This window comes from Xylocopa sonorina, chromosome 13 (assembly GCF_050948175.1).
Source record: "Xylocopa sonorina isolate GNS202 chromosome 13, iyXylSono1_principal, whole genome shotgun sequence".
Taxonomy (NCBI): domain Eukaryota; kingdom Metazoa; phylum Arthropoda; class Insecta; order Hymenoptera; family Apidae; genus Xylocopa; species Xylocopa sonorina.
Genome location: NC_135205.1, coordinates 3,560,177 through 3,576,018, shown reverse-complemented (window position 1 = coordinate 3,576,018; position 15,842 = coordinate 3,560,177). Strand labels below are relative to the sequence as shown.

The following is a 15,842-nucleotide window of genomic DNA, read 5'->3' as shown; positions in this document are numbered from 1 at the left end:
TTCCCCTCGTTATTTTTCTTTCCCTCCATCTTTCTCATTCAAATCGTTTCTTAAGCCTACGGTTGCTTGCTTGCTTTTTTTTTTTTCATTTTAATCTTCTTTATAGGTAAAAGTTGTAATCGTAAACACACATACATGCACAATGTCCGTCGACGTGTACGAGAGTGCTCGCGTCTCTCCCGGCGCGCGTCTATAATTATGCACCTCGGTTAATTGAAACAGCGCGCGCGTGTCTCCTCTCCTTCTCTGTCGCTGAATATACGTGTGTACGTGTGCCCAAGTGTTTCAGTGTCTGCGTGTGTCTGTGTGTGTCTGTGTTCTACGCGCTGCACCGTTTTCCGTCTACGCACGCACGTATCCATGTGTACCTCTGACCCTCTAATCGTCGAGTCTTCGTGTTGTGTGTTCGCGTGATTCGTAGATTCATCCGACTTGTACGCGCGCAAAAAAAAAAACGGTACGTCTCGTCTCGTCCCGACAAACAGCCAACAATCGCACGAAACAGTACGAAACGGAACGGAAGTATAAAAGAAAAGAGCACGTACAACGCTAAGAAATCGACGGAAGAAAGAAAAATGATCAGCGAAACGCGACATCCTCGAAGAAACGATCGGTCGGTCACGAACTGGGCGACTCGAGGGGCGTCGATTTCCACCCCCTCGCGGCTCGAGGCCCAGCGGAGACTAATAAATGTACAGAGCACGTGAGACGCAAGCTACATCGACCGAGCATCTCTCTTTTGCTGCGAAATGGAACGATTCGAGGATGCTCGCGCGAGATACGATGCGGCGGTGCGCTGCCGTTGCGAGAGACGCGAGGAAAATTCTGTCTGGTCGACGCGAGAAGTTAACGTCAGAGGCCGCGAGAAGCATTTTCGAACCACGAAAGCGACCACGGTAGAATCGCCACGTATTTTCGAAACTTGGAAACGAAGAACAGAATGCGAGACAGATGCCCAAGCACTGAAACTGGAATAGAATGGCTACGTGACTCATTACTACGAATACATTACTTCCCCTCATCTTCAACCGAGAATAAAAGAAAGATATGTCCCTTGCTTATAATCTGATCCAACGTTTATTCTTTTACACCTGCAATTTTCTTCTTTGACGCGATAATTGCTGGGATTACAGTCGCGAAGTGGAAAATAATAAAATAATTTACTACTAAATACTCGTATTGATAAAAACGAACGTCCTTTCGGACCGAGTCAACGTTTGAACCCAGCAAAAAGTGACAAGCATAATTCACGATTTTTTTTTTTTTTTTTTTATCAAAGAAGCAGACAGATTGAGTAGAAGATGGAAGAGTCGCGTGAAACAAAAAAGAGAGATAAAAACACGATCAGTTTCGTCTCGTTACATGTCTCTGGCAACAGCGAACAGCATCGACTCTCGAGCGAGCGTCGTCGATCGACACGCATCCTTCTCACCATCGAATCTACGGATTCTAAACGATAATTAAGTACACAGTCTGAGCGCACGCGCGAGCGCCTGCTCTGCACCTATGGCACTATGTATTCACGTAGGTTTCATCTCATCTTCGTGGCTCGTCTCGTGAAACGCGCTCGAGGAGACGCTCCGCGTGTGACGTGCGTCCGGTCGATCGTTCGATAAGCGTAATTGAAGCGAATTCTCGCGCGGACGGTCGAGCGAGCGTGCTTTCATTGTTAATCTCTGCTTTAGAGTAATGATAATGATAATAGCAATAATATTAATAAGTACAAAGCTCTCGTAGTGCTCTCCCGTCGAGAGAACAACGCGAAACGAGTACAAAACAGAGGGAAGAATATCGCGTTCCGATCCGCTTAATATCGCACCATCAACGATCAATTATATATATATATATATTCTCTAACGCTCGTACGCGATCGCGTAATTTAAAAAAAAAACGTACGAAAGGAAACGCATTGAACGTACCGCCGTTACGGCGATACCCACGAACGATCCTCAACTGGAAGACGCAACAAACATGAACGAACAATCACAAAGAAAAAAAAAAAAGATAAAGAAGATACACGTAAAAAGAATGTACAAATTCGCGCGATGTACAAAGAAGAACAAACGAGCGCGGGAATTATAATATAATATGATATAATATAAAACAAATAATTCAGAGTATGTCAAAATTGAGCGTCGCTGTACACACATATATCCTGGTGTAATGATCGAACAGTATTAAAAAGAAAGAAATAAAACAACACGTCGGAGAACAACGCGTCGCGTGGCGAGAGCGTTCTCCATTTTCACCCCCGCCCTGTCCAAACGTGGCGACTTCCGTCGCGCTGTCCCGTCGAGATCGACACTCCACCGTGTGTCGTTTCCTCTTTTTCACTTCCTAGAGCCCTAACATTTCCTGGGGGGGAGGGGGAGAAAGAAAAGTCGAGAGACCTGTGTCCAAGGTCTCTCGACCCTAGGTTCGGCACTCGTAACTAGGGTTCCGACCGACTGGTGCCGAAGCCCACCTTCCAACCTCCGTACACCCTTGCATTACTTGCTTTCCTCTCAATTCTCGATCGAAATTAACTCTCAATTAATGCCTCGTTCCCGTACTCCAACATGTCTCCAGATTCTAATCTGAGATACGTACGAGAACGAACGTCAGGAGCCTTGGTGAACGTCTCCTCCAGTCTGGTGCCCTTCACCTCGTTTTCAGCGCGTTTTCGGTTTCTCTAGTGTATCCTACCTGTCGTCGAGGGTTTTTAACATTCGTTAGCGTTTAATATCTACGCGATACACGCGTGTATACGTGTCTCAACGTTCGTGTCCCGTTCGATAATCGCGTGTCTTGTTTCTTTTCGATAGTAAGTAGTGAGAATCGCGTCTGTCAGTGATGAGTGCATAGGTGGACCGTGTAAGTATGTAAGTACCTGGGCAACGTCCACCCTCGCGAGTCGACTCGACTCGATCGTGCCCTTTCGCGTAGAAAATCTCGTGTATCACTGCGATCCATAACGATTGGTTGTGTACTCGAGTGTAGGTGCGTCAGATACGTGTACCAACGTGCGTCGTCGTGTGTATTGGTTCGCGTGTAGGAAATGCTAATTCCAGGGTCAAGGATTACTCGAGGCTCGATCTTTCTGTACGATGGGGCACCAGTTGGGGGGGGCTCGTTCGGCTCCTCCTGCGTCTCCTTATTCTCCTTCCTATCAATATATATTCATGTCTGCGTACAATGTGTATGCAGAAAGTATTTCACTATCTTTGTTGTCATTTTTTTTTTTTTTTGGTTGGTTTTTTACATTTTTTGTTGCAGCACAATTCAAGGGTTATTAAGTACGGGGATTGGGGGTGGACCTCGCGCGCCCTGCCGGCCAGGACTTGTACCTCACACAACTCCCTAGTTACGAGTACCGAGACCTAGTGGTGGTTCTGGTTTGATGATAGTTCGATCGCGTACGACTTCAGGGGTGGGTACCGACTGCGCTCGGATCTCGGCTCTCCTCGCTGGTTTTTACTGTTTCTCTTTTTTACTCTCACGCGGCTCACCGTGTGTCTCGTTTAACTTCGATCGCCGCGAATAACTCTGCTCAACGAATACAGCTCGATAGACACCAGAGTGTAGAGGAACGTGAAAAGTTTGTAAAAGCAAACCGGAGTCGAGTTGTAAAATATATACATGTACATCGTTCGAAGATGAAACGTCCGCGGGATTAAAACGCGATCTGAGTGAGTTCTATCGGGCGTACAGTTTGAGCAGAGCGAAATCGTCGCGACCTCTCCTATCGCTGTACAATCGACAACGTTCCTCTCCCTTCGTGTCCTTTTTTCCCAAATGAAAGACCAGCGTTCTCAGCCGCGCTCGACTCTCGCCCGGTAACCACTAATCGAAAGCTACTAAATAAGTTAGAAACTATTTATACGTCTACCACCGCTAAACGATACCCACGTACGTGTCCGTGGAGCATTCACTCGCAGCCCTTTCTCGCATGTCACACACGCACACACTATCCCTCCGGCATTCTCCCGTAGCACGCGCGCGATTCTTAAATTAGAGAGATAACCTCGAACAAGTTCCGTTTAAAAATAGACACAAAATTCATCTTGTCACGCGTAGAAGCCTTACATCCTATTACGTATATCCTGATCACGATTAATAGTTCGATTCGCCCGATGAATCGCATCGCTCGCGTCCCGACGTCCGCGAGCGACCGCGTCCCGTCGTTTTCCTTCTTTCTTTTTTTCTCTTTTTCCTTTCGTTTTCATCTCCAGCTATTTTGCTCCATTTCGCGATTCTCTTCGTCATCTTTTCTCCCATTCCTCGCGTATTCTCAAGCACGACACGCGGTTTTACGCGGCACGCACGCGCGCGCCCGTCACCTTCCGATTTACCACAACGAACGGGTTTATTCAGAAGGCAGACGCCGCGTAGACGGTATAAATGCTGTCGTAAACACGCCTACCGCTCGCGAGATGCTATCGATCGCGCGATCCGCGCTCAGTCCTCGCGTTCGAGAGGATCGAACGCGAGGAGGAAACGAGGGGGTGAAGAAAACCGACGGCAGAAGAAGACCAAGCGGAACGAGACTGAAGGACTACCCCCTCGCGACCCACTGGTTCGTTCGTTCTCCGTCGAGAATCGTGCAGTCCGCGATTACGATCGTGTCCGCGCGAAATGCTGTTCCGAGGGGACTGCGAGATGCGAATTGAAACTGATCGCTGCTAAAGGGGGAACTCCTCTCCAGGCGACGACGAAACGCGCGAGACCTATGAAACGACCTACCTAAAGCGTCCTAGAGCTGATCGTCCCTCGTCCGCGAGCCCATCGAACGCGCGTTCCTCGCCTAACGACCCACTCTGGCACGCCGTGTCGCCCCAACGCGGCCGTTTGTTCGCCATAATGCCCGTGTTTGTTCGCGAAAATCCGTGCGCTGTGCCGCACCGCGAGATACCTTTTTCGAGATGGGACCAGAGGGTGGAATGGGTTACACTAAAGAGAGAGAGAGAGAAAGATTTAGAGAGAGATAGAGAGAGAAATAGAGAGACCAGGGTGAACGTAACACACACGTCGTAACACGCGTTGGGATCTGCGTGGCGGAGAGCACGTGGCGAGCGAACCACGTGGCTGCACCTCCCTCGAGATCTCGCCAATGTAACGACAGAGAGGACCAAGCGCGGCGAAGAAGAGCGAAGCTTCGAGGCGACCCAGAACGAGCAAGACCGTTCAAACGTCGGATCGATTGCATAAGGTCCCGTACGGCTATAATAGCTCATCGTGACTGGTTCTCTGGGGCCTCGAAAACGGGCGAGGGCACCTCCGGGTTGGACTCGTGTTTTGAAAGCGGAACACTGGCCGAAAATCGATGTCATCGGACGGCTGGTGTGTCTGGCTCGGGACGAATTTAGAAGCGTTCTTCCTCTAAGCTAGCACGCCGCGATCTTACGCAATCAGCTGCGCGAGCGAGCACCTCGGAACCTCGACGTGGTATTTTCGAGCGGATCTACCCTTCTGAGAAATTTTCCGGGGAGAATTTCGTCTCTGGAGTTGATTTCCTTCGAATTACTTCCTCTGGATGAAAGAGAATGAGAGAGGCGGATCTCTGGTAGATCGAGAGAGGCTGTGCGAGAGACTGTGTCCTCTAACGGTTCGAGCAACAGTTAACACAGAGAGACAGACAGGTAGAGCAGTGGAAGAAAACGAAAAAAAAAGAGACAAAGAAAAAACGGAAACGTGAATGAACTCAAAAGCCAGCCAAGTGCCAAACAGAGTAACACTCGTCCTTCGCTAGGAGCAGTGCGAGACACTCGCTAGCAACGTACTGGAAATTCCGACAAGTAGCGCCAGTCCAACAATTCGCGGCCTATCAATCGTGTGTGCATCGTCAAAGAGATCCCACGACACCGTTTCCACGAGTCACCCTTGCGACCCCCGAGACACGTGATCGATCGTCGAAACCTGCGTCGAGGTTTCGTCGAGGAAGAGACAGAGACAGAAAGAATGAGAAAAAAAGAACGAGAGAAGAGAGTAGAGAAACAAAAAAAAAAAATACAAAAAGAATAAAGAAAATACAAAAAAAAAACAGGAGAGAACGACATTTCGAAAGAAGCTCGTCCGCGATCTGGTGCGACGAGCAGCGTACACGTGACCTCGTCGCACACACGTGGACGCGAGCCACGAGGGCGAGTCAAGAGGTCGTCGATGCGCGTCCGCGATGCCTCCCGCTGCGATTACTCGCGGTGGAACCATCGCGACGCGCTGGTCCCCCGCGATCTTCACCAGATCCTTCGTCTCAGGAGCGCTGGGATCCTCGATAAACGACTCAGGAGACCTCGAACAACGATTATCGCCAAGGTTAGGTAGAGAGCAGTGTATCGTCGAGTGTTGTTGGTCTAGTCGACGAGGAAACACCGTGCGGATGTATCTCCAGATCGAGGAGGAGGATTCGAAGAAGAAGTAGAAGTAGTAGCAACAGTAGTAGAAGAAGAAGAAGAAGAAGAACAGGGAAGAAGTAATGGTAGACTGGTACGATAGCAGAAAGAAATACGGAAGAGGGATCAATAGAACGTGGTGACAGGGGGATAAGAATCGAAATAGGTCTCGCGGTATCGGCACGGAAGTCGCGTCGTCTATTACGAGCACGGATATACGGCCGAGCTGATGCTGTGGTAGGCGGCGAGGGCGGCGTGCGCGTGCGCTGGGGGCGCGGATGCGGCTGCGTGCGGCGAGGTGGCCATCGCGGATGCCGCCGCGGCTGCCATCATCATCTGTTGGTGCGTACGCTTTAGGGAGTTGGGAGTTGTGGCGGCGCTACTTGGGGTAATAGCAGTAGTAGTGGTGGTGTTCGACTGCGGCGCAGGGTGATGGTTTTGGCTTTGGTTTTGGCTCAGTTGCAAGGGGGTGGTAGTGGCGGTACTGCCGATACCGGCGTGATTATTATTATTGTTATTATTATTCTGGCTCTGGTGGTGATGGTGGTGATGGTGGTGGTGGTGGTGGTGGGGGGTGATCGCGTCGTGCGGATAATAAGACGTTGACGATGGTGAGGTACTCACGACGTCCGGCGTGCTGGCTCCGTCCGTGTGGCTGGTGCTGTCCGCGGTGCTCCTCGGCCCGCCGCCGTCCAGCCCGTTCCCGATCTCAGGCGGTTTCGAGCTGTCCCTGTCGTCGATCACTAGGTCGATCGGCATCTTGCCCTTCAGACAGCTGATGTACCGATGGCAGAAGTTGTCGCACAGTTCGTGGACCTGCGTTTCACAGAATCGAAACAAGCTTTGCGTTAGTCTAATCTTGCACAAATTATGTACATTATAACATTCATACAGAGAACTTATGCTGAAATAAATAATACAAATCGCAAAATCGATCGTCAAGCGTATCTGCTCTAAATAAATAACCGCCTTGAAACACGATAGAAGCAGACACTCGTTATTTCTCCCTTACTCTCTATCTCTCTCTCTCTCTCTCTACCTCGTTCGATTTTTCTCTAATTTCGATACTCGGCTCGCATGGTCCCCAGGCGAAACGTTCACCCGGTATTTTCACCACGAAGAGCCACGGTACCAAAAGGGCCGCGCGCGCGAGAGAGCGCGGGATGGCGAGGCCGATACGAGCGCTGGTATCGATACACAAAGATGGAGGAGGCCGGGTGAGGAGCTCGTTGCATCTCGAGGCCGTGGAAGCAGCCCGGCAGCGAGCGACGAGACGCGCCGCATCTTCGACGGTAGGCGAGAGCGAGACGAGGCGAGGAGGTCTGACCGGTGTCCAGTCGACCAGAATGTTATGTATGCAAATGAGGTCTGACAGGCCTATAGGATACCCGGTCCTCCACCGTCCACCTCACGGTTCATCCTCCTCCCGTTCCCCTGACCCTGCCCCCTGGTCCACGGACCGACTCGCCGCACGGCCTGGTCGCTCGATTCGGTTTAGAAAAAATGTATTATATAAGCAGGAGCAAATAAAAACGCTTATCTTGTTATATGTAAATCGTCGAGGAGGGGAAGCAGGAGGACGAGGAGGAGAAGGAGGAACTCTGGGAACGAGGAGACAGAGAGAGAGAGAGGAAGGGAGGAGGCAGCTTGGCGCATTACGAGCCGACGCGGCGTGTCTTCTCTCGTTGCAAGCGCGTACACGCGCTTTCTTCCTGGCGATCTCTTCTCTTCTCTCCTTGCCCGTGTGTTTCCACGTCGAGGCCCTGGCTGGCCGCCTCCCGGGCAACTTATCCACCTAGCTGATACTTATACGACGTTCTTCTTATTAGGCATTTATATGTAATAGAGAAGACGGCCATCTTTGCCGTAGGCGGCACCGTCCAATGGTGGAAGGCCGTGGTCCGACACCCGACCAACGCTAGACAATGCACGCGTTTATCATGCGTTAAGCGTATGCGAGTGGACGGTTGATCGGATGCGAGGCCGATTCACGGACATGCGCTCCTCTTCGTGGCGGTACCGACGCGCCGTCATACGCGAGCACCGCGTATACGATACATTTCGCGAGATGTTGCGCAACTCCTGCGTTGTACTCCTCTTTTCTATCTCTTCCCTACTCTCCATGGTTCGTCTCGTCATGGTAGTAAATCGTCTCACCACTGGCAAAAAAACCGACAAAGACGAGACACCAGCAGCTACACTGGGTCACCGCGCGTTCTCGGTTCTCATAACGAGAGTACGCGCGAGCCACGAGTTCTCCAGAATTTTCTCCGTACCACCAACCACCGCCACGCGGTAACACAATGCCTCCTCCTCGAGATGACTAGACTCTCTTTAACGCGGGGACCAAAAGGGCGGCGGGAGGGGGCGGGGGAGAGGGCTCGAAGGACAGCAGCTATAATGCCGGACTGGTTAGAATTTGATCCGCCGGGAGTCGAGTCGAACCGGCCGACAATGCTCACCGAAGAAAAGAAACGGGGCCCTATCCTACCTTCTCTCTTTCTCTCTCTCTCTCTTTCTCACCACCGCAGGCCAGATCGCCGAAAGGAGCCCGCTCTCGCTGAGAGAATCGTTCACCTACACCGAAAACACCTTCCCCGCTCGCGCGTACGTACACACCGCGACGGTGTGTTCGTGTGCACGCGGGAAGAACACGGATATCGAGCCATTTTTTACCGCTGGTACACGCACTACGGTGCCGTGGCACCGGCAAAAATCACTTCTCGACCGAAGAGGAGAGCCGGCAGTCGCGTGAAACTCGAATCGTCCGCCGCGACGTGTACTCGAACTTCAGCCTCGAGTTCGATGCTGGTGACCTCCGGCGAAAAATCAACCCCTGGTCGAACGTGACGCCCGATGCGTTCACCGGAACCGCTCGAGTATTCGGCTCATGATGTAGAACACGATACGATGCACCGCGGACGCGAGTTTTTGCCATCTATCGGCCCTTTGAATCGCGTCACCCTACACCGCGTTCGATCGGCCCATGCGAGTTGACACAAGATACAACGGGGGCCCCTGCGCGACATGGACCGCCTCCTCTTGAGCTCTAGCAGCGACGCGTTCTCCTCTCTCTCTCTCTCTCTCTGCTCTGCTCTTCTGGTTCGACTTCTTGCGATCGCCAGAAGTATCGAGTCCGTTCGAATATCGAGAAGAAGCTTGCGACACCGCACTGCAGAAATTCGCACGGCTCTTGAGGCGTGCAAGAAAGTAAACCGTGTTCACCGCGCGAGGAACGCGTTCTCCGACCAGCGAAGATTTAACAAAGATTTTGGAAAGCTTCGAGTTCTATTAATACCGTGGAGAGCGTCTCGATGAAACATGTGGTGCGCGGTAAACCGCGAGCTTGATGCGTAGAAACAGATGGATACCATAAGAAAACGTTCTCCAAACAGCGCCAGGGGACTCGAGGAAAACTCGAGTCGAGTTCCAAGAGTCCTTGCCGTTCAGGCGTGCGTGTTGTTAACCGCGCGGACGTAAGAAAGCTCTTAAGAAGCTTCGAATTTAACGACGATGGCGATCGTGGTGGAAATCGAGACTGCGTACAGCGCCTGCTCCACTCGACTCTTTCGCATATTACATATGGCAAACCCTTTCACCGTTCGCACGGTTGACACACTATCCCTCCGTGTCCTAGAGCCAAGGATACGCTAGGCAGCGTAGCACTTCTTTGGCATCTAATTCATTCAACCGGGTACCGGGTTCTCGGATTTTCTGATACTACCAGGAAGGGCACGGAAAATATCGAGTGTCTCAAAGGATCGCCGTTTCCTCCTCTCAGCGATCAACCCCTCCTGGAGCCCCTCCTTCGAACGAGGTGAAAGCTCCCTTTTATAGACGGAATTATCCCGCGGAGCGGTATTTAATTTCCGCGAAGAACCGCGGGCGTAAATTTTCTCGAACCGCTCCGAAATAAAAGCCGCGGAGTGGATAGAGAGTGGATAGAGAATGAGAGAGAGAGAGAGAAAGAGAGAAAGAGAGCGAACAAGCAACGGGGTATCGCTTTCATCGCGTCCCCGCGAACTCATCTCGTGTTCCTCTTTCGTAAGGTAGTACATTGGACACCGGAGGCAACGCCATTACCGGAAGGTGGTTCTCCGCTGCTCGCGTACAAGCGCCAGAGGAGCAGAGGGCTGTCCTCTCTCGATGGCCGCGCGCGATACTCGCTACGGCGACAACGTCGCCTGTAACTCGAGATTATTCCCCATTTTATGGCCGATTTAACAAGCTCCGCGAGAACGGGGGTGTCGGTTCCCGTAGCCGGAGAAATTGTCGGCCGGATCTCACCCGTTTCGTGCCAGCAGCTTTCCCGCCAACGTAACCTCTCAGCGATCCTGCGCGAAGGATGCATCGTTGCGACCAACCTTTCTATTCGAAACGGGTCCGAAACGCGTGCATAATCTCTCGCGCGTCTCGACTTATTAAATCTCGTTGCTCTCAGTTTCCTCCGATCGATAACCATCGAATCTTAAAATCGTTCGAATCCATCGAGCGTCCAATGGCACGCTCGTTCGAGTCCTGGCAAATTTTCGTTTCAAGGAATATCGTTCGTCTCGTTCGTTCGAGGGTTCAACCGATGTTCGGCGACCGGCAGCGGCACAGGAGGGCAACGACAGGGGGAAGAAGCGTGTCGTGGAGCCGCGGGCCCTCCGCTCGGAACGAGTTCTCGATTCAAAGACTTCTTAAACGGCCCCGTTGCGTCCTTTTTCCTTTTCTCCTCCCCCTCGATCGCGCGAGGGGAGGTTCCGCACGAGGCGACATTATACCCGTGCACCCCTCTCGGTGTACTCCTTTCATTCGAAATTACTCGAGAATTTACGTAAACGAAGGAACGAACGAGCAAGTGTCTCGTCCCTCCCCCTGCGGGCCCACCCGCCGTCCTCTCACCCCGTTTTCAGTCGACTGCCTCCCTCTCTGTCTCCTTGTCTCTCTCTCTCTCTCTCTCTCTCTCTTTCTCTTGAAAAGGCAAGCGGCCACGAAGAATGGAACGGATCCAGGGTACGCGCAGGAACACAGCGAGGAAAGAAGGGAAGGAAAAGAAAGAAAGAAAGGGGAAAAAAAATATATAAGAAGGAAAGAGGAGAGCAGAGCGAACCCCATTTACGGCACAATGGGCTCCTTTGAAGCCGAAGGTAATGAAGGTTTCGGGGTGTCTGTCTCGGTTCCTCTCCCGTGGCCCGATTCACAACCTGACCACCCCTTACGGCACGCACAGGATACCCATATACCGGGTGTGTGGCTACGAACGACGATCCCGTACGCTGCGTTACCATCGTGCGTCGATTACACCTCCCACTCCTAGCGAACAGAGGGATGTTTCGTTTCGTATGGAAACGAACTATCGACACCGCGTGTCGCGTCTACCAGCGATTACAAACTTCACCAACGATCAACGCACAAAGGTAAACGCGCGAAGCGTATTTAAATCGTACCCACTATTTTACACCCTGTAACTACTCGTTCTACACGGCGGACGTGATAAACGACTTTCAGCGGTCCAGAGAAGATCGATCAGAAGCAGCTCCCGTGCAACAGATTGGTAACCGTCCCGTTCGATCGTTTAAAATCAATCCCCACTCGCGAAGACAATCTAATCGCGCGTTCGAGAAGCTGAAACGCAGTTGCATCGATAGGGGAGCGCGAACGGTACAAACCCACGGATCGCAACCCGGATGTCCCGCCCATGGAGACGTCCGCTAAAACACAGCCCAAACCCGTCAACAACGGGGAGGAAGCACGCGGATGTCCCTAGCGGACTAGGTATAACTTAGAACCAGTTCCTCTGGGTCTGGATCGCAGGCAGGGGGGGAGCGGGGGTTAGGGTTGGCCGCGTGTTGCCGCTGTATGAATCCCGGTTGGTATGCACCGTGCGCCATAATACCCCATAAGAAATTTACCGCTCTCTAACCGGCGGATGGCACGGCACACACAGCTCGTTGTGCGCCCGCGATACAGGTCCAAGGGAGTGGAACGGGCGCGAGTAAGAAAGCCAGAGGAAAACGCGATGGCGCGACGAGGAGAGGATCCTGCCGCGAGTGCAACACCCAGAAAAGATCGACGTGGAAAGAGAAACGGACGACGGGGAGCGCGCGGGGCAGGAGGATCGCACGAAAAAGAGGGAAACGTGCGAAAGGAGCGAGAGAGAGAGAGGTGGAGAGAGAGAGAGATGGAGAGGGGTTGGGCCTTCCTTCCGCGCACCGGGCCCCGGCAAAATGTAATTATGCTAATACCCGATTGGCTCGAAAATGTTAAACGCACGAAGCGGCGCACCGCGGGCTATCGTGCCTCTGCGGCTCACCCCATTGGCGATGGCGATCCTCTTCGTTACACTTTAATCCTCCCTGCTATCCCACGCGACGGATTTCTTCGTCTAGCGAGCCGCGTTCTTCGTCTGTCGTACGTGCTCGCATCGAGCAACGAGATATTTATGGAATCTTCTTGATCGCGCGCTCGCTGCATTCCGCTTTGCTCTCGCCACGCCACCGCTTGGGCTTCGCGGACCCCGGGGACCGCAAACGTTTCAATCTTCATTACCGTCGATGCCAGTAAGCGGCGCACACCGTGCCAAATTGCGGCCAGGTTTTGTCGCCGCTTTTCGGCTGCCCGCCTGGATATCGCGGCGACGATCTCGTCGAAATAAATTCACCGGCTGCGCGCACGGATCGTGAAACGGCTCCGTACTCGCGCGCGGAAAAAGCTTAGGTGGATCTGTTCAGAATATCGATCCGTCGTCTTCGCTCGACGATCTTCCGATTGTTTCTTGCCTTCTCGATTTCATCGCGCTGGATCGATCATTCTTAACCTTCGCTTGTACGCTCATTACTAAAATGCGAGTTAAAATCATTCCTCTCACAGTGAGATCGACTGAATCTCACGATGGAAAGACTTTGACGGTTGCACCAATTTCTAGCTTCATTTTCTCTATATACCAATTCAAAATTAAATACACATCGCTTTCTACTGTCACAATCAGAGGGGTTTCTTAACGTTTTACACTAACAGTTCCATTTGGTATTACGTTAAAAATTCATCGAACTACGGAGACTCCACTCTTTCTCTCTTACACAGCCAAGTAAACAAGCAAGCCAGCGACGATCGTCAGAATTTCCATCCACAGGTAAATCGACTTGCACGCGAAAAAGCGCAAGGCGGCGGGGCGAACTGGTCCCCGCGTGTTCAGCGAGACGGCGTGGATCCGCCTGTGGGTAAACCCTCCACGTTTCTAATAATGTAATCGCGGCAAATGAGGAAAATTGCTATAAAATTGCAGGATCGGTCGATCCAGGCGGGCCTGTCGAGAGGGAGCGGAGAGCGTACGCGCACACATACAGCAAAGGGGGTCGCGCATCGACGTCCGCTGTCTCCCTTGGCCGGGCCAATGGCTGCCGCCACGTCAGCTGCCATTTCGATGGAAATGCGATGGATGTCCGCTATTTCGTATGATAAAATATCGCCGCAAAAACTCCGTTGCCGGGCCGAACGGGGCCCGCCCCGGTATTCTGCGGCCGCGCAAACAGCTCCTCTTGAAAACTGCCACTCTACCTCTCTCTCTCTCTCTCTCTCTCTCTCTCTCTCATCCGCCCTTCTACGTATATACTCGCTCTTCCTCGTCCTCGTGTTCGCCTCTTGCACCGGATTTACCAGTTGAACGGTTATCAATCGTTAGCGGAGGAAAAACGAGCCGAAACGCGGTGCCCTTCTTCTAATGCAATATTTATTTACCGTGGCCAGCGGAGTAACAACGCGAGAAACGCGCGCGGAATATTAACCGACTGACCGGGTTCAATTAATACTGACCAGTGTTCCACCCGTGTCGTCGATTGAACCGCGACACGAAGCCAGGCCAGCGGCTTTTTCGACGTCCGCGGAGATCGATCCTCGCGAGCGGTTTGCACCCCTGCCTCGTCTTAATTAGAATTTCGTTGCTCCTCCAGGAATTACGATTTCTTCTCAACGAACAGTTGTTTCGTGTCTTACGTGTAACGAATGCTTGCATAGACACGCGCGTCTGTCGATCGATATTATCCAATAATCCTCGAGATCGTTGCTTCGATCCATCTTCTTGCGCAACTGGAGAACGCGGGAATTACAAGCTGTCCGACGCGAGTCCTCGAAGCGTTTAACTTTTCGTTGCATCACGATTCTAGTATCGTTTCGAGCGATCCGATTCGGTGCACGCGTGGTTCGTTAGACGAAAAAAAAATGTCGATCCTAGCGAAGAAAGATGGCCGTTTCGATGCAAACTACTCGACGAGTTTAACATCGGGGCTCGTATAGGCGTCCACCGGCCATTGGACAGGTAAATGACGCCACTTACGCCAGGAACTCGGCGAAGGTGCTCGAGCTTTCACTACAATTACGGAAAATTGCGCTCCGCCCGTAACAGTTGTTTTTCAAGCGTTACGAACGGCTTATCCGCCGCGACGTCCAAGTAATCCACGATAATTGAAGGGGGCGCGGGAACAGGGTCGCGCTCGTTGACGTTCGCCACTCGAACTGGTCCTAATCACCAAGGATTGGTGACCAATCCTTGCGCCACTTTAACGATCGACGACGAAATTCGAATTTTAAACTCTCGATAAAAAGCGCGCCCGATAGAGATCGATAATGGCGAGCTTCTCTCGACCGATCGAGCAGCGACCGGAGATTTCTCGACTCTATCCACGCACAGATATTCGTTTTTACTACTTAATGGAAACACTTGCTAACGACTAACCGGAATAATAAAACGCGTTATCATTCATAACTCTCCGCGTGATTTTAGTTTCAATCGCGAGCGGCTAATTAGCTGCTAAAGGCTAATCGTTTTATCGCTATGCAAATTGGGCTCACTCTATAAATTGCGGAGTGACGCGTGAATGTTTCCCCGCGATCAAATTACAATTATTTATGTGCAATTCCGAGGGCAATTAAAAAAGTGTTTATCTATCGGGCACCGTCTTGAAATCGTTCGGTTTCCGCTTCGTATGCCGTCGCCGCGCGTGCACGCAGTACATAGTAGACATCCTAAAATACTCGTTGCACGCAACGGCTATCCGTAAATCGAGAACGGGACAACGCGGTGAAGAGAAATGGTAAAAATGTACTCGCCTTTTCGAGCTCGAGGAGGTGAAACCGGAGGACCTGGATCGCCTGTACCATCTGAAACATGAAAAGAAAAAAAAGGCCACTGAATAAGATTCGTACGGCGGAGGCAGTGCCAGCGGACGGGCACAAAGGACGAGGAAGGCTCGTCGACGCTCCCGCGGTACCCCTCGAAAATCTTCGATTTCGATACCCGCGTATCGCCCGCTCCATTTATTTCCAGCGGACACGGAAAGCTCCGCGGACTATCGGTCGATTCACTCCGCGAGGATTAACGGGAATTAATTATTATTGCATCTGCACGCCGCTAATTGCGTCCACGAAATTCCGTGTGCCGTCCTCCCCGTGCGCGCGATCGATACGCATCGGATGTAACCATCGATGGTTCAA

General features: G+C 51.8%; 1 protein-coding gene across 1 annotated transcript in view; it reads right to left on the bottom strand.

Annotated features, from left to right (window-relative positions):
• Positions 1-15,842, bottom strand: part of Hth (Meis homeobox homothorax) — a 438,429-nt gene that overhangs the window by 368,804 nt on the left and 53,783 nt on the right. Inside the window, exons 5-6 of the mRNA XM_076906279.1 lie at positions 15,459-15,509; positions 6,993-7,184 (exon numbers count right to left, since the gene is read on the bottom strand). Coding sequence (XP_076762394.1) covers positions 6,993-7,184; positions 15,459-15,509 — 243 coding nt within the window. The remainder of the gene's footprint in view (positions 1-6,992; positions 7,185-15,458; positions 15,510-15,842) is intronic.